This window comes from Mustelus asterias, unplaced genomic scaffold (assembly GCF_964213995.1).
Source record: "Mustelus asterias unplaced genomic scaffold, sMusAst1.hap1.1 HAP1_SCAFFOLD_1770, whole genome shotgun sequence".
NCBI classification, from domain to species: Eukaryota; Metazoa; Chordata; class Chondrichthyes; order Carcharhiniformes; family Triakidae; genus Mustelus; species Mustelus asterias.
Genome location: NW_027591715.1, coordinates 30001 through 48962, shown reverse-complemented (window position 1 = coordinate 48962; position 18962 = coordinate 30001). Strand labels below are relative to the sequence as shown.

The following is an 18962-nucleotide window of genomic DNA, read 5'->3' as shown; positions in this document are numbered from 1 at the left end:
AGCTTTACTCTGTATCTAACCCCATGCTGTCCCTGTCCTGGGAGTGTTTAATGGGGACAGTGTAGAGGGAGCTTTACTCTGTATCTAACCCCGTGCTGTACCTGTCCTGGGAGTGTTTGATGGGGACAGTGTAGAGGGAGCTTTACTCTGTATCTAACCCCGTGCTGTACCTGTCCTGAGAGTGTTTGATAGGGGTAGTGTAGAGGGAGCTTTACTCTGTATCTAACCCCGTGCTGTACCTGTCCTGGGAGTGTTTGATGGGGACAGTGTAGAGGGAGCGTTACTCTGTATCTAACCCCGTGCTGTACCTGTCCTGGGAGTGTTTGATGGGGACAGTGTAGAGGGAGCGTTACTCTGTATCTAACCCCGTGCTGTCCCTGTCCTGGGAGTGTTTGATGGGGGACAGTGTAGAGGGAGCTTTACTCTGTATCTAACCCCGTGCTGTACCTGTCCTGGGAGTGTTTGATGGGGACAGTGTAGAGGGAGCTTTACTCTGTATCTAACCCCATGCTGTCCCTGTCCTGGGAGTGTTTAATAGGGACAGTGTAGAGGGAGCTTTACTCTGTATCTAACCCCATGCTGTCCCTGTCCTGGGAGTGTTTAATGGGGACAGTGTAGAGGGAGCTTTACTCTGTATCTAACCCCGTGCTGTACCTGTCCTGGGAGTGTTTGATGGGGACAGTGTAGAGGGAGCTTTACTCTGTATCTAACCCCGTGCTGTACCTGTCCTGAGAGTGTTTGATAGGGGTAGTGTAGAGGGAGCTTTACTCTGTATCTAACCCCGTGCTGTACCTGTCCTGGGAGTGTTTGATGGGGACAGTGTAGAGGGAGCGTTACTCTGTATCTAACCCCGTGCTGTACCTGTCCTGGGAGTGTTTGATGGGGACAGTGTAGAGGGAGCGTTACTCTGTATCTAACCCCGTGCTGTCCCTGTCCTGGGAGTGTTTGATGGGGGACAGTGTAGAGGGAGCTTTACTCTGTATCTAACCCCGTGCTGTACCTGTCCTGGGAGTGTTTGATGGGAGTCATGATGTGGAGATGCCGGCGTTGGACTGGGGTAAACACAGTAAGAAGTTTAACAACACCAGGTTAAAGTCCAACAGGTTTATTTGGTAGCAAAAGCCACACAAGCTTTCGGAGCTCGAAGCCCCTTCTTCAGGTGAGTGGGAATTCTGTTCACAAACAGAGCATATAAAGACACAAACTCAATTTACATGAATAATGGTTGGAATGTGAATACTTACAACGAATCAAACCCCCACAGAGTTTCACTGGCTGTCTTGTCTGGAGACAATACACATCTTTTTAGCCTGTCTTGATGCTCTCTCCACTCATGTTGTTTTGTTTCTTAAAGACTTGATTAGTTGTAAGTATTCGCATTCCAACCATTATTCATGTAAATTGAGTTTGTGTCTTTATATGCTCTGTTTGTGAACAGAATTCCCACTCACCTGAAGAAGGGGCTTAGAGCTCCGAAAGCTTGTGTGGCTTTTGCTACCAAATAAACCTGTTGGACTTTAACCTGGTGTTGTTAAACTTCTTACTGTGTTTGATGGGGACAGTGTAGTGGGAGCTTTACTCTGTATCTAACCCCGTGCTGTCCCTGTCCTGGGAGTGTTCGATGGGGACGGTGTAGAGGGAGTTTTACTCTGTATCTAACCCCGTGCTGTACCTGTCCTGGGAGTGTTTGATGGGGGCAGTGTAGAGAGAGCTTTACTCTGTATCTAACCCCGTGCTGTACCTGTCGGGGAGTGTTTGATGGAGGACCGTGTAGAGGGAGCATTACTCTGTATCTAACCCCGTGCTGTACCTGTCCTGGGAGTGTTTGATGGGGGCAGTGTAGAGAGAGCTTTACTCTGTATCTAACCCCGTGCTGTACCTGTCGGGGAGTGTTTGATGGGGGACAGTGTAGAGGGAGCTTTACTCTGTATCTAACCCCGTGCTGTACCTGTCCTGGGAGTGTTTGATGGGGACAGTGTAGAGGGAGCTTTACTCTGTATCGAACCCCGTGCTGTACCTGTCCTGGGAGTGTTTGATGGGGGACCGTGTAGAGGGAGCTTTACTCTGTATCTAAATCTGTGCTGTACCTGTCCTGGGAGTGTTTGATGGGGGACCGTGTAGAGGGAGCTTTACTCTGTATCTAACCCCGTGCTGTACCTGTCCTGGGAGTGTTTGATGGGGGACCGTGTAGAGGGAGCTTTACTCTGTATCTAACCCCGTGCTGTACCTGTCCTGGGAGTGTTTGATGGGGGACAGTGTAGAGGGAGCTTTACTCTGTATCTAACCCCGTGCTGTACCTGTCCTGGGAGTGTTTGATGGGGGGACAGTGTAGAGGGAGCTTTACTCTGTATCTAACCCCGTGCTGTACCTGTCCTGGGAGTGTTTGATGCTGAAATGGGAAATGTTTACATTATGCATTGCTATCACTAATCAATGCCGCAGCAGAGACGGGTGGTGAATACTGCCTCCTACCTGTAGGATGGTGGTCTTGTACTCGTTCTTCTGCACTTTGGAAGAAAGTCGGTTGAAATCGACAGCCATTCTGCCCAGGTGGGCTAGCAGCTCCTTCCTGTTGGTCTCCTCAGCGAACAGGCTCAGTGAGCTCTCCAGTCGCTGGAGATGGACAGACACATTTCCATCTTCAACGCCCAACTTCTGCAGCACATCCTGAATCAGAGAGGACAGAGGACAACCAATCACAGTCAGACCTGGACAACAACAACTCGCATTGATATAGCACCTTTCGATGCCATGAAGCGCAGTGAGGTGCTTCACCAGAACGCGATCAAATAAAATTTGATATTTTGCCGCAGCAGAAGATATCAGGGCCCGATATTCATAGAATCACAAAATCCCTGCGGTGCACAATGAGGCCATTTGGCCCATCGAGTCTCCACCGACAACAATCCCACCCAGGCCCTATCCCCGTAACCGCACGTATTTACCCTGTTAATCCCCCTAACACTAAGGGGCAATTTACCATGACCAATCTACCGAACCTGCACATCTTTGGAGCGTGGGAGGAAACCGGAGCACCCGGAGGAAACCCACGCAGACACGGGGAGAACGTGCAAACTCTACACAGACAGTGACCCGAGGCTGGAATTGAACCTGGATCCCGGGCGCTGTGAGGCAGCAGCGCTAACCACTGTGCCACCGTGCCGTCCCAAAAGCTTGGTGAGAGATTGCCAGTAAGGACTGTCTTAAAGGAGGAAAGCTCGGTAGAGAGGTGTAGGGTGGGAGTTCCAGAACTCTGGACCAGGCAGCTGAAGTCAAGGCCACCAGCGGCGGAGAGATTAGATTTGGAGATGGGTAAGAGGCCAGAATTTCAGGAACGCAGAGATCGGAGAGAGTTGGGAGGTGGTCACAGAACCCGAGCACCATCGTGGAAGAATGTGAAAACAAGGATGAGAATTTTAAAATGGAAGTGTTGCTGGACCGGGAACTCCCAGGTTATCCTGCAATCCCGGATGGTATTCAATCTCCCGGCTTAACTCCAAATCTCTTTGTTTTGTTACTTTTCATTCCTTCGATTTTCCAAGTTTGGCCATTCCATTGAAAGGTTGCGTGGACATCCTGTTTCTCCACATAACCTGGACAGCTCGCTTATCCTCAATCGAGTCCTGACTCCTGCCTTGAAGGTGATAGGAACAGGTGGAGGCCATTCAACCCTTCAAACCTGTTCTACCATCCCATCAACTTTTGGCTGATGTGTATCTGAACTCCGTGGTTAAGGTACTTCGGGTTCATGATCTTTAATCCTCTTGTCCCAACAAGAATTCATCAATAACATTTTGAAATGTTCAATTAACCAACTTTTTTGGAGGGGCGGGGGCGCAGGGAGAGAGTTCCAGATTTCCATGCCCCTTTGGGTGAAGAAGTGATTCCTGACATACTGAGCAGGCCACATCTGTAACTACCTTGGAGTTAACTCCGACCAATAAAGTTGGGTTTCCAAGTCTTCTCTGACAACCTCGAGATGTTCAAAAGCACCTTACAACCAATGACATGCAGTCACTGTCGTAATGTAGCAAACATGGCAGACATCGAGTGCACAGCAAGATCCCACAGAACAGCAATGTGATAATGATGCTGGTTGGGGGACAAATATTGGTTCCACCGGGTAGCACTCCACTTGCTGTGTGTGCCTGCCAGCCAATGTAATGTAAAGATGCCTGGTAGAGCAAGGGTTAATGGACTGGAGAATTGTACCACCCACAGTATAATGCATGGAGCCACATGGTAATAGACTTGGAGAATAGACTGGAAGGAACCGACATGGGGGCAGCACCATGCTTGCCAGTAACTCGGACCTGTACATAGTTAAGGATCACCAATAAATAATTAATGTCTAAACTTACAAGTTTCACGATCTCACCGATGAGACCCCAGCCCAGCCCAATAATATTCCTCTTCTGCCAAGATACTGGGTGTAAAATTAAATTAGGTCTATCCAGGAGGGCAGATGAGGCTGAAGTTTAACACCGCAGCCAAAAGGCAGCACCTCCGACACTGCAGCACTCCCTCAGTACTGACCCTCTGACAGTGCGGCACTCCCTCAGTACTGACCCTCTGACAGTGCGGCACTCCCTCAGTACTGACCCTCTGACAGTGCGGCACTCCCTCAGTACTGACCCTCTGACAGTGCGGCACTCCCTCAGTACTGACCCTCTGACAGTGCGGCACTCCCTCAGCACTGACCCTCTGACAGTGCGGCACTCCCTCAGTACTGACCCTCTGACAGTGCGGCACTCCCTCAGTACTGACCCTCTGACAGTGCGGCACTCCCTCAGTACTGACCCTCTGACAGTGCGGCACTCCCTCAGTACTGACCCTCTGACAGTGCGGCACTCCCTCAGCACTGACCCTCTGACAGTGCGGCATTCCCTCAGTACTCTGTTCCTCTGTTTAAGAAAGGGAATAGAAATGACCCTGGTAATTATAGACCGGTTAGTCTTACTTCAGTGGTTGGTAAATTGGTGGAAAAGGTCCTTAGGGATGGGATTTACGACCATTTAGAAAGATGCGGATTAATCCGGGATAGACAGCACGGATTCGTGAAGGGCAAGTCGTGCCTCACAAATTTGATTGAATTTTTTGAGGAGCTAACTAAGTGTGTTGATGAAGGTAGGGCAGTTGATGTCATATACATGGATTTTAGTAAGGCGTTTGATAAGGTCCCCCATGGTCGGCTTATGATGAAAGTGAGGAGGTGTGGGATAGAGGGAAAGTTGGCCGATTGGATAGGTAACTGGCTGTCTGATCGAAGACAGAGGGTGGTGGTGAATGGAAAATTTTCGGATTGGACGCAGGTTGCTAGCGGAGTGCCACAGGGATCAGTGCTTGGTCCTCTGCTCTTTGTGATTTTTATTAATGACTTAGAGGAGGGGGCCGAAGGGTGGATCAGTAAATTTGCTGATGACACCAAGATTGGTGGAGTAGTGGATGAGGTGGAGGGCTGTTGTAGGCTGCAAAGAGACATAGATAGGATGCAAAGCTGGGCTGAAAAATGGCAAATGGAGTTTAACCCTGATAAATGTGAGGTGATTCATTTTGGTAGGACTAATTTAAATGTGGATTACAGGGTCAAAGGTAGGGTTCTGAAGACTGTGGAGGAACAGAGAGATTTTGGGGTCCATATCCACAGATCTCTAAAGGTTGCCACTCAAGTGGATAGAGCTGTGAAGAAGGCCTATAGTGTGTTAGCTTTTATTAACAGGGGGTTGGAGTTTAAGAGCCGTGGGGTTATGCTGCAACTGTACAGGACCTTGGTGAGACCACATTTGGAATATTGTGTGCAGATTTGGTCACCTCACTATAAGAAGGATGTGGAAGCGCTGGAAAGAGTGCAGAGGAGATTTACCAGGATGCTGCCTGGTTTGGAGGGTAGGTCTTATGAGGAAAGGTTGAGGGAGCTAGGGCTGTTCTCTCTGGAGCGGAGGAGGCTGAGGGGAGACTTAATCGAGGTTTATAAAATGATGAAGGGGATAGATAGAGTGAACGTTCAAAGACTATTTCCTCGGGTGGATGGAGCTATTACAAGGGGGCATAACTATAGGGTCCGTGGTGGGAGATATAGGAAGGATATCAGAGGTAGGTTCTTTACGCAGAGAGTGGTTGGGGTGTGGAATGGACTGCCTGCAGCGATAGTGGAGTCAGACACTTTAGGAACATTTAAGCGGTTATTGGATAGGCACATGGAGCGCACCAGGATGATAGGGAGTGGGATAGCTTGATCTTGGTTTCAGATAAAGCTCGGCACAACATCGTGGGCCGAAGGGCCTGTTCTGTGCTGTACTGTTCTGTGTTCTATGTTCTACTGACCCTCCGACACTGGAGCACTCCCTCAGTACTGACCCTCCAACACTGCAGCACTCCCTCAGTACTGACCCTCTGACAGTGCAGCACTCCCTCAGTACTGACCCTCCGACACTGCAGCACTCCCTCAGTACTGACCCTCCGACACTGCAGCACTCCCTCAGCACTGACCCTCCGACACTGCAGCATTCCCTCAGCACTGGCACGCGAAAGCGTCAGCCTAGATTGTGCTCAGCTGCGATGCCCACTGCAGTCAAAGAGCCAGCCAAGATTCATGTATTGAGACTGACTGCTATAAAGGTGCTGGTAAAGTGTAATCGCCTCAAGGAAGGGAGAGAACAAGTGTCTTGCAAAAAGATAATTAAATAAAAACTCTCTACTGAAATTTTAGTTGGCAAAATCCACCGATGTTAATCAGAATCCCTGCTTTTGGATTCGAAACCATGATTAAATCCTGCAGACAAACTTTCAACCTGACAGGGAAGGAGGAGGTGAAGCGAACTCTAATCAGTGAGGTCCCTTTATAATCCCCCCTCCCCGTTGCTTCATCTTGGGAAATTGTGTGACCCAGATGTGTAACACACTCACTCATGACTGGTGACCTTGATGATTCACCAGTTACGCAAAGACAAAATTCCCAGAACTGCCCCCATCTATTTCAGCCAAATAATCAAATGTCTCAAGACTGGCAATTGGCAGCTCGAGAAAAGGAAAAGAATACCAATACAAGAACACGCATTTCTGCAGCACCTCTTCCCGACCACAGGACATCCCAGAGATTTAATCGTGCAGTTCGGGGGGGGGGGGGGGGGGGGGGATTTAAACGAATAAGTCGGGGGGGGGGGGGGTGGAGGGTGTGGGATCCAAAGCGGCAGGACAGCAAGTGAGGAGAAGGCGGAAGTCAACAGATTAAACAGTCAGTCGAACAACAATGTTACAGGAGGGAGGAAGCACAAACAGACAAAATGTGCGCTAAATCTGGAGTAAGTGTTAGAGATAAGACTCAATGTTACCAGGGATCAACAAATGAGGACGGAGAGACAGTCAGACAAATCAATAAGACTTATTTAAATCTGTCCCAAAAACTGATCTTATAGAAACAGATAAGATTATGAAGGGAATAGATAAGATAGAAGCAGGGAAGTTGTTTCCACTGGTGGGTGAAACTAGATCTCGAGGGCATAGCCTCAAAATAAGGGGGAGCAGATTTAGGACTGAGTTGAGGAGGAACTTCTTCCCCCACAGGATTGTTAATCTGTGGAATTCCCTGCCCAGTGAAGCAGTTGAGGCTACCTCATTGAATGTTTCTAAGGCAAGGATAGATACATTTTTGAACAGTAAAGGAATTAAGGGTTATGGTGAGCGGGCGGGTAAGTGGAGCTGAGTGCACAAAAAGATCAGCCATGATCTTATTGAATGGCGGAGCAGGCTCGAGGGGCCAGATGGCCTACTCCTGCTCCTAGTTCTTATGTTCTTAACTGCAGTTAATACAGTGGAACTTTGTGAAATTACTACAACCAGGGAGACGGTACTCAGTAAACTGAAAGGTATAAAAGTCCCCGGGACCTGATGGCCTGCACCCTAGGGTGTTAAAGGAGGTGACAGCAGAGACAGTAGATGCATCAGTTATGATTTTCCAAAATTCCCTGGATTCCGGAAAGGTCCCGAGGGACTGGAAACACGCTAATGTTAAGCCCCTATTCAAGAAGGGAGAGAGGCAAAAAGTGGGAAACTACAGACCAGTCAGCTTGACTTCTGTGGTGGAAACGTTGCTGGAGCAAATCATTAAGGAGGAGGTGACTATGCATTTGGGAAAGCAAAGCTCAATTTACCAGTGTCAGCATGGTTTTGTGAAGGGCAAGTCTGGTTTGACAAACCTGCTAAAGTTCTTTGAGGATGAAGCCAGCAAGATAGATTTGATTTGATTTGATTTATTGTCACATGTATTAAAATACAGTGGAAAGTATTGTTTCTTGCCCGCTATACAGACAAAACATACCGTTCATAGAGAAGGAAACGAGAGAGTGCAGAATGTAGTGTTACAGTCATAGCTAGGGTGTAGAGAAAGATCAACTTAATGCGAGGTAAGTCCATTCAAAAGTCTGACAGCAGCAGGGAAGAAGCTGTTCTTGAGTCGGTTGGTACGTGATCTCAGACTTTTGTATCTTTTTCCCGAAGGAAGAAGGTGGAAGAGAGAATGCGTGGATCCTGTAGGTGTGATCTATCTGGACTTCCAGAAGGCATTTGATAAGATGCCACAAAAGAGACTGATTCAGAAGCTTAAATCCCAATGGGGTTGGGGTAGAGTAGTGGGATAAGGATTGGCTTACAGATAGAAAGCAGAGGGTTGGGATAAATGGGTCCTTCTCCAGTTGGCGATCTGTAACCAGTGAGGTCTCGCAGGGTTCAGTTCTCGGACCACAACTATTTACAATCTATATCAATGATCTACAAAGAGGGATAGAGTGTAACACAGTAGAACTGGCTGACAAAACAGAAATAGGTGGGAAAGCAGGCTGCGATGAGGAGACAAAATGTTTACAAATGGATATTGACAGGCTCGGAGAATAGGCCAGAATCTGGAGTTTAATTTGGATAAATGCGAGGTTATCCATTTTTGCCGGAAAAATAAAAGGGCAAATTATTATTTAAATGGGAAACAGATTCAAAAGGCTTCTGTGCAGAAGGATCTGGGTGTCCTTGTGCATGATTCTCAGAAAGCGGGAATACAGGAAGAATGTTATCAGGAAGGCAAATGGAATCTTGGCATTTATTGCAAAGAGTCCAGAGTATAAAAGTAGAGAAATGTTCTTACAATTGCATAAGGCATTGGTGAGACCAGACTTGGAGTATTGTGTTCAGTTTTGGTCATCTTCCTGAGTGCGGCACTCCCTCAGGGTCGGTACTGTGGGAGTGCCGCACTGTCATAGGGTCAGTGCTGAGAGAATGCCACAGTGTCAGAGGGTTAGTACTGAGGGAGTGCCGCAGTGTCAGGGGGTCGGTACTGAGGGAGTGCTGCATTGTCAGAGGGTCAGTACTGAGGGAGTGCTGCATTCTCAGAGGGAAAGTACTGAGGGCGTGCCGCACCAAAAGAGGGTCAGTGCTGAGGGAGTGCTGCATTGTCAGAGGGTCAGTGCTGAGGGAGTGCTGCATTGTCAGAGGGTCAGTACTGAGGGAGTGCTGCACTGTCAGAGGGTCAGTACTGAGGGAGTGCCGCACAATCAGAGGGTCAGTACTGAGGGAGTGCTGCACTGTCAGTGGGTCAGTACTGAGGGAGTGCTGCACTGTCAGAGGGTCAGTACTGAGGGAGTGCTGCACTGTCAGAGGGTCAGTACTGAGGGAGTGCCACACTGTCAGTGGGTCAGTACTGAGGGAGTGCCGCACAGTCAGAGGGTCAGTACTCAGGTAGTGCCGCACAGTCAGAGGGTCAGTACTGAGGGAGTGCCACACTGTCAGAAGGTCAGTACTGAGGGAGTGCTGCACTGTCAGAGGGTCAGTACTGAGGGAGTGCTGCACTGTCAGAAGGTCAGTACTGAGGGAGTGCCGCACGGTCAGAGGGTCAGTACTGAGGGAGTGCTGCACTGTCAGAGTGTCAGTCCTGAGGGAGTGCTGCACTGTCAGAGGGTCAGTACTGAGGGAGTGCTGCATTGTTAGAGGGTCAGTACTGAGGGAGTGCTGCACTGTCAGAGGGTCAGTACTGAGGGAGTGCTGCACTGTCAGAGGGTCAGTACTGAGGGAGTGCTGCACTGTCAGAGGGTCAGTACTGAGGGAGTGCTGCACTGTCAGAGGGGCAGTACTGAGGGAGTGCCGCACTGTCAGAGGGTCAGTACTGAGGGAGTGCCGCACTGTCAGAGGGTCAGTACTGAGGGAGCGCCGCACTGTCAGAGGGTCAGTACTGAGGGAGTGCCGCACTGTCAGAGGGTCAGTACTGAGGGAGCGCCGCACTGTCAGAAGCTAAAGTGAGAAGCAATGCCCAACATCCCAGAACGAATTTAAATAAAGTAACACTCACCACAGCTTCTTCTTCCTTTGTCTCTTTCTTGTCATCCGGACTCACCACTTCAAACTCAGAGGATGAACCCTTTGGAATTAAACAACTGGATTTACAACCAATTCTAAACCATTGCCTAAAGTACTTGACATGGAATGAATTTCATTCACTGCCAGGTGGAGGGACTGAGATAGGGACAGAATCTGTTTCGATACCCAGTTCCCGGTGGAATGATTCCCAAGAACTCCTACAGGGTCGGCACAAACAAGACAGAGGTCATCGTGCCTGTGCTGCCTCATCAGGGAATGGGAGCAGGAGCAGAACATTCAGCTCCTCGAACCTGTTCCACTGTTCAATCTGATCAGGATTCATCTTTCCTGCCCACTGCCCAAATCCCTTGATTCCCTTAAAGTCTAAAAATTGACTTTAATCTTGAAATTATTCATGCAACATCATGAAGGGACAACTTACATTTGAGAGCAGGTTGACATTTAGAGTTATGTTCGTGGAGCAGTTATATTACTGGCCTAGTAAACCAGAGAACACGAGCTCAAATCCCATCCTGGCCGTTTGAAATAGATCTTATCCATGAACACAAAGGTGTCAGGGTTTTTACTGAGATCAAGTAGCCCAAGATCAAGCCCAGATGGGCTGTGATGTCTCATCTTGTCGGCTTGGAACTGGTTTGTTTCTCCTGGGGGGACCGTGAATTGGATTCAGTTTGAATTTGGTTTCTGGAACAAGCAAGGAATGGATTTGGTTCTGCCCGGTCTGCTCTGAACTTTGGCTTTCTAACTTTAAAAACACTTTACTCCAGTATTATAAAACTGCTTGGCCAGCACGGTGACACAGTGGTTAGCGCTGCTGCCTCACAGCGCCAGGGACCCGGGGCAGCACAGTGGTACAGTGGTTAGCGCTGCTGCCTCACAGCGCCAGGGACCCGGGGCGGCACGGTGACACAGTGGTTAGCGCTGCTGCCTCACAGCGCCAGGGACCCGGGGCAGCACAGTGGTACAGTGGTTAGCGCTGCTGCCTCACAGCTCCAGGGACCCGGGGCGGCACGGTGGCACAGTGGTTAGCGCTGCTGCCTCACAGCGCCAGGGACCCGGGGCAGCACGGTGACACAGTGGTTAGCACTGCTGCCTCACAGCGCCAGGGACCCGGGGCGGCACGGTGACACAGAGGTTAGCACTGCTGCCTCACAGCGCCAGGGACCCGGGGCGGCACGGTAGCACAGTGTTTAGCACTGCTGCCTCACAGCGCCAGGGACCCGGGTTCGATTCCCGACTTGGGTCACTGTCTGTGTGGAATTTGCACATTCTCCCCATGTCTGCGTGGGTTTCCTCCGGGTGCTCCGGTTTCCTCCCACAGTCCGAAAGACGTGCTGGTTAGGGTGCATTGGCCATGCTAAATTCTCCCTCAGTGTACCCGAACAGCCGCCAGAGTGTGGCAACTAGGGGATTTTCACACTAACTTCATTGCAGTGTTAATGTAAGCCTACTTGTGATACTGATAAATGAATAAACTTTAATAAACATACTCGGCCATTTCAGAGGGCAGTTAAGAGTCAACCCTGCTGCGGGTCTGGAGTCACATGTAGGCCAGAGCAAGTAACGACGGCAGATTTCCTTCCCTAAAGGGCATTAGTGACCCAGATGGGTTTTTCCAACAATGGGTGATAGTTGTCATTGTCACCATTATTGATACTAGGTGCCAAGTCCAGATTTTACAAACTGAATTTTAACTCCACCTGGGCAGCTGGTGGGATTTGAACCACCCGTGTCCCCAAAGCATCAGCCTGGGGGGGGCATCTGGATTATTAATCCAGTGATATTACCACCACCCCCCCTCACAATTGTAGGATTGGGGATTTTCTGAAAAACCCAATTGATCGCAGAGTGGAACTCACTCATTAAAAAGAGCAGTACACGCACGCTCAGTAAATTATTTTCGAGTTCAATTGCTAAATTCTTTCATAAAAGCAAATTGTTGCAGATGATCTGACGAAGGGTCATCCAGACTTGAAGCGTTTGGCTCTATTCTCTCTCCACAGATTCTGTCAGACCGGCTGAGATTTTCCAGCATTTTCTGTTTTTGTTTTTCCGCTGAACAAGGTAACGATGCACGGAATGCCAAGGCAGGTGGATGGATCTAAAATATGGATCAGCCGTGACCTCAACATCTGAGGGGCTGAATGGCCTCCTCCTGTGCCTAATGTCTAGTTCCATGCCAACGCTAAATAGCCTCTGCTGTGGCCTAGCAAGCTGCTGAAGACCACCTTCTTGGGCAACTGGAGTTAGCCAATGAATACCAGCCTTTCTAACAACACCCACATCCGTAACTGGTCTTTTGCTTCTATATGAGTGAGCAATAGAACATAGAACATAGAAAGTCACAGCACAAACAGGCCCTTCGGCCCACAAGTTGCGCCGATCACATCCCCACCTCTAGGCCTATCTATAGCCCTCAATCCCATTAAATCCCATGTACTCATCCAGAAGTCTCTTAAAAGACCCCAACGAGTTTGCCTCCACCACCACCGACGTCAGCCGATTCCACTCACCCACCACCCTCTGAGTGAAAAACTTACCCCTGACATCCCCCCTGTACCTACCCCCCAGCACCTTAAACCTGTGTCCTCTCGTAGCAACCATTTCAGCCCTTGGAAATAGCCTCTGAGAGTCCACCCTATCCAGACCCCTCAACATCTTGTAAACCTCTATCAGGTCACCTCTCATCCTTCGTCTCTCCAGGGAGAAGAGACCAAGCTCCCTCAACCTATCCTCATAAGGCATGCCCCCCAATCCAGGCAACATCCTTGTAAATCTCCTCTGCACCCTTTCAATGGCTTCAACATCTTTCCTGTAATGAGGTGACCAGAACTGCGCGCAGTACTCCAAGTGGGGTCTAACCAGGGTCCTATAAAGCTGCAGCATTATCTCCCGACTCCTAAACTCAATCCCTCGATTAATGAAGGCTAGTACGCCATACGCCTTCTTGACCGCATCCTCCACCTGCGAGGCCGATTTAAGAGTCCTATGGACCCGGACCCCAAGGTCCTTCTGATCCTCTACACTGCTAAGAATGGTACCCTTCATTTTATACTGCTGCTCCATCCCATTGGATCTGCCAAAATGGATCACTACACACTTATCCGGGTTGAAGTCCATCTGCCACTTCTCCGCCCAGTCTTGCATTCTATCTATGTCTCGCTGCAACTTCTGACATCCCTCCAAACTATCCACAACACCACCTACCTTGGTGTCGTCAGCAAACTTACCAACCCATCCCTCCACTTCCTCATCCAGGTCATTTATGAAAATGACAAACAGCAAGGGTCCCAGAACAGATCCCTGGGGCACTCCACTGGTCACTGACCTCCATGCAGAGAAAGACCCCTCCACAGCCACTCTCTGCCTTCTGCAGGCAAGCCAGTTCTGGATCCACAAGGCAACAGCCCCTTGGATCCCATGCCCTCTCACTTTCTCAAGAAGTCTTGCATGGGGGACCTTATCGAACGCTTTGCTGAAGTCCATATAGACCACATCCACCGCTCTTCCTTCGTCAATGTGCTTGGTCACATTTTCAAAGAACTCAACCAGGCTCGTAAGGCACGACCTGCCCCTGACAAAGCCGTGCTGACTACTTTTGATCATACTAAACTTCTCTAGATGATCATAAATCCTGTCTCTCAGGATCCTCTCCATCAACTTACCAACCACTGAGGTTAGACTCACCGGTCGGTAATTTCCCGGGCTGTCCCTGTTCCCTTTCTTGAATATAGGGACCACATCCGCAATCCTCCAATCCTCCGGAACCTCTCCCGTCTCCATCGACGATGCAAAGATCATCGCCAAAGGCTCCGCAATCTCCTCCCTCGCCTCCCACAGTAACCTGGGGTACATCCCATCCGGTCCCGGCGACTTACCAACCTTGATGCCATTCAATAGTTCCAACACATCCTCTTTCTTTATGTCCACATGCTCGATCCTTTCTGTCCTCCGCAATCCAGCAGTACAACCACCCAGATCCCTTTCCACCGTGAATACCGAGGTAAAGTATTCATTAAGCACCTCCGCCATTTCTAACGGTTCCGCACAAACTTTTCCCCCTTCACCTTTTAAGGGTCCTATGCCTTCACATCTCATCCTTTTACTCTTGACATATTTGTAGAAAGCCTTGGGATTCTCCTTAATCTTACCCGCCAAGGTCTTCTCATGACCCCTTCTCGCTCTCCTAATTTCCTTCTTAAGCTCCTTCCTACATCGCGTATACTCCTCTAAATCCTTAACACCTCCTAGCTCTCTGAACCTTCTGTACGCCTCTCTTTTCTTATTTACCAGGTTCATCACAACCTTCGTGCACCACGGTTCCCGTACCCTACCAACACCCCCCTGTCTCATCGGAACGTTGTCATGCAGAGCTCCAGACAAACATTCCTTGAAAATCCTCCACTTTCCTTCGGTACTTTTCCCCAAGAATGCCTCCTTCCAATTTACCCGTCTAATTTCCTCCCTGATGACACTGTATTTCCCTTTACTCCAGAGAAACACTTTCCTAGCCTGCCTTTCCTAGCCTGCCTGACCCTATCTCTTTCCAATGCTATCGTGAAGGAGATAGAATTATGATCGAGAGTGAATTCTAGTGTACCAAACATATATAGGGATATCTGTACAACGGTCCAGCAGAGAGAGAGCGAGAGCGCGAGCGAGAACGATACACAGACACACGCACGCTTTCACTCTCCAACTAATGGAACTGCATGGATGTTATTTACTAACTGGGAGCTATCCGGCTAGGGGGAATTCACCTTCCCTAGGCCACACTCTAGGCCTCAGGCTAAATTTTGGCACGGTGGCACAGTGGTTAGCGCTGCTGCCTCACAGCGCCAGGGACCCGGGTTTGATTCCTGGCTCGGGTCACTGTCCGTGTGGAGTTTGCACGTTCTCCCCGTGTCTGCGTGAGTTTCCTCCGGGTGCTCTGGTTTCCTCCCACACTCCAAAGATGAGCGTGGATTGGCCATGCTAAATTGCCCCTTAGTATCCATGTGATGTTAGGTTAGATGGATTTGCCATGGTAAATATGTGTGGGGTCACAGGGATAGGGCGGGGAAGAGGGCCTGGCTAAGATACTCTGTCCGAGAGCCAGTGCAGACAAGATGGGCCAAACGGCCTCTTCTGCACTGTTGGGAGTCTACGATTGTAAGACTGGACCCCAGGCCTCATCTCCTTGTGCAGTGCAAAAATACAAAGCCTGCCTCTCCACTGTAACAATAATGTTGTTCCTTGGCAAATATACGAGTTACATGTTTTGATGGATAGGCTCAGGAGAGGTGGGGTTGAGGCCCATGTTTCCTTTCTGCCTTCACCATCATTTAATCATCTCCACCCTGACATCTTTCTAGTGAGTGACAACAGCTAACAAGATCTCCAGTATCCAAAGGCGAATCACTATTTGTGGAGTTTGATTTCTTTTTCAGAGAGAGAGAGGCTCAAAACAAGGGGCGAGGCCCAGAGGACACAGTCACTGAAAGTGTCAATGCAGGTGGAGAAGGTAGTCAAGAAGGCATACGGCATGCTTGCCTTCATCGGCCAGGGCATTGAGTTTAAAAATTGGAAGTCACGTTGCAGCTTTATAGAACCTTAGTTAGGCCGCACTTGGAATCTTGTGTCCAATTCTGGTCGCCACACTACCAGAAGGATGTGGAGACTTTGGAGAGGGTACAGAAAAGATTTACCACGGTGTTGCCGGATATGGAGGGCATTAGCTATGAGGAAAGCTTGGAGAAACTTGGTTTGTTCTCACTGTAACGACCTGATAGAAGTCTACAAGATTATGAGAGGCATGGACAGAGTGGATAGTCAGAAGCTTTTTCCCAGGGTGGAAGAGTCAATTACTAGGGGGCACAGGTTTAAGGTGCGAGGGGCAAGGTTTAAAGGAGATGTACGAGGCAGATTTTTTACACAGAGGGTGGTGGGAGCCTGGAACTCGCTGCCGGGGGAGGGAGTGGAAGCGGATACGGTAGTGACTTTTAAGGGGCGTCTTGACAAATACATGGGGTGAGAAGTGGGGAGAGTTCTGAGGGCCGGAGGCCCTGGCAAAGAAAGAGATGGGAAGTTGGGGCAGTGCTAATCAAGAGGGAACTCAGACGCTCAACCCCCAGAGCGTCAAGGGAGCAGAAGCTGCTGCCCCTCAGAAGGGGTCAATACTCACGCTGGATGAGGGCTTTGTTTCAGTCTTGGCCTCAGGCTCCAGTTTGCCAATTTTCTCTAAGTCACATTGCTGCTGACCGGCAGAAGCTGGAAGAGAATCTACAACAAGAAATTCTTCATTAACTTCACACTCTTACAAATAAAAATCCTGACGTGGCTTATTCTTTAAAATCATTCCGCATATAACGTTTGCAGCACAGAACGCTTCACAGAAGGGTTTCCTCTCCTGGCTTCGCTTGCCCCTGCTGTGTGGGACGCGTCAGTCCTCCCACAGACGGGCGAGTGGAGAGTTCGAGTCCGGGCGAGGGAAGCTCCGACTGGGCTACACATTCATTCAGGCCAAAGGATTAACCCGGCCAATGAAATCCCGGGCAATGTAACTGCGTGTGAATGTATAATAATTTCAAAGCATTAACCGGAGGGCGAGGTGGGGGAAACTGACTAAAATAAGTCAAGGAAGGAAGCCCTCAGGCTGCAGGATTAATTCGAGTAAATCCTGAGGACATGTCATAGAATCCCTACAGTGCAGACGGAGGCCATTCGGGCCATCATGTCTGTACCAGCCACAATCCCACCCAGCCACAATCCCACCCAGCCACAATCCCACCCAGCCACAATCCCACCCAGCCACAATCCCACCCAGGCCCTATTCCTTCTTATTTACCCGGCTAATCCCCCTGATACCAGGGTTAATTTATCACGGCCAATCAACCTAACCTGCACATCTTTGGAGTGTGGGAGGAAACTGGAGCGCCCGGAGGAAACCCATGCAGACACGGGAAGAACATGCAGACTCCGCACAGTCATAGAATCCCTGCAGTGCAGAAGGAGGCCATTCAGCCCATCAGGTCTGCACCGACCACAATCCCACCCAGGCCCTATCCCCGTAACCCCTCATATTTACCCTGCTAATCCCCCTAACACTAGGGTTAATTTAGTACAGCCAATCAACCAAACCCACATATCTGGATCCTAGTCACTCAAGGCCGGACCCGGACCCAGGTCCCCCCTACCGTTGCTTTTTGTTCCATACCTTGTACATCACTGGCCAGTGCTGGGCTATTCACATCCCAAGATGATAAACTTGTCGACTTCAGGACATCCTGCCGGACTAGTTCCTCAACCTTCCGTCGGAGCTTGCAGGCTTCGGCCTGAGATTCCTCCAGCAGGTTACCTGGGGCAGAGAAATAGTTCAGAGGATTCACTCACACACATGGCTCTGGGGGAGAGCCAGAGGAAGCCATTCAGCCCATCGACCGCAGCCCTCCCATAGCACACTCTCCCCTATCACAGACTCTACCCCAGCCACTTAACCTCCTCCCACATCCTTGGTACGATCCCAGAATCACTCAACCCTGGAGTCAACTCCACTCTCCTGCCTTCTCTCCAGATCCCTGGATTCCCACAGGTGGATCCAAAGTGTCAGGAACAAGTCCAGGGGGGAAATTAAAGAGAATGCTGGCTTTTATTTCATGGACAAGGGAGTAGAGGTCATGCTTTAGTCATACAAACCCCTGGTTAGACCCAGAGTCACTGAACAGTTCTGGACACCACAACCAAGGAAAAATACAAGGGCCTTGGAGGAAGCACAGTGTATATTTACCAGAATAATACCTGGACTGCAAGGATTAAATTATCAGAGACTTTAAACAAATGACTTTAATGACTTTAAGGAATCAGAGACTTTAAACAAATTAAACAAATGGGCGGCAGGGTAGCACAGTGGTTAGCACTGCTGCTTCACAGCTCCAGGGACCTGGGTTTGATTCCCAGCTTGGGTCACTGTCTGTGTGGAGTTTGCACATTCTCCTCGTGTCTGCGTGGGTTTCCTCCGGTTTCCTCCCACAGTCCAAAGATGTGCGGGTTAGGTTGATTGGCCATGCTAAAATTGCCCTTAGTGTCCTGAGATGCGTAGGTTAGAGGGATTACGGGTAAATATGTAGGGATATGGGGGTAAGGCCTGGGTGGGATTGTGGTCGGTACAGACTCGATGGGCCGAATGGCCTCTTTCTGTGCTGTTGGGTTTCTATGATTCTATGAAATTAGGTGCTGTACTCCCTGGAATTTCAAAGGTGGTGTTCTGGGCTACATGTGACTCCAGAGCCACAGTAATGTGGTTGACTCTTAACTGCCCTCTGAAATCATAGAATCCCTACAGTGCAGAAGGAGGCCACTCGGCCCATTGAGTCTGCACTGACCACAATCCCACCCAGGCCCTATCCCCCTAACCCCATAGATTTACTCTGCTAATCACCCTGACACTAAGGGGTAATTTAGCACGGCCAATCAACCTAACCCGCACATTTTTGGACTGTGGGAGGAAACCGGAGCACCCGGAGGAAACCCATGCAGACACGAGGAGAATGTGCAAACTCCACACAGACAGTGCCCGAGGCCGGAATTGAACCCGGGTCCCTGGCGCTGTGAGGCAGCAGTGCCGA

At 49.6% G+C, this 18962-nt stretch overlaps 1 protein-coding gene across 1 annotated transcript in view; it reads right to left on the bottom strand.

Moving 5' to 3' along the window:
- The window catches only part of tnip1 (TNFAIP3 interacting protein 1), a gene marked incomplete at its 3' end in the record, with an annotated part of 60124 nt that overhangs the window by 27465 nt on the left and 13697 nt on the right, over nucleotides 1-18962 (bottom strand). Inside the window, exons 3-6 of the mRNA XM_078206775.1 lie at nucleotides 17555-17695; nucleotides 16523-16620; nucleotides 10331-10399; nucleotides 2473-2667 (exon numbers count right to left, since the gene is read on the bottom strand). Coding sequence (XP_078062901.1) covers nucleotides 2473-2667; nucleotides 10331-10399; nucleotides 16523-16620; nucleotides 17555-17695 — 503 coding nt within the window. The remainder of the gene's footprint in view (nucleotides 1-2472; nucleotides 2668-10330; nucleotides 10400-16522; nucleotides 16621-17554; nucleotides 17696-18962) is intronic.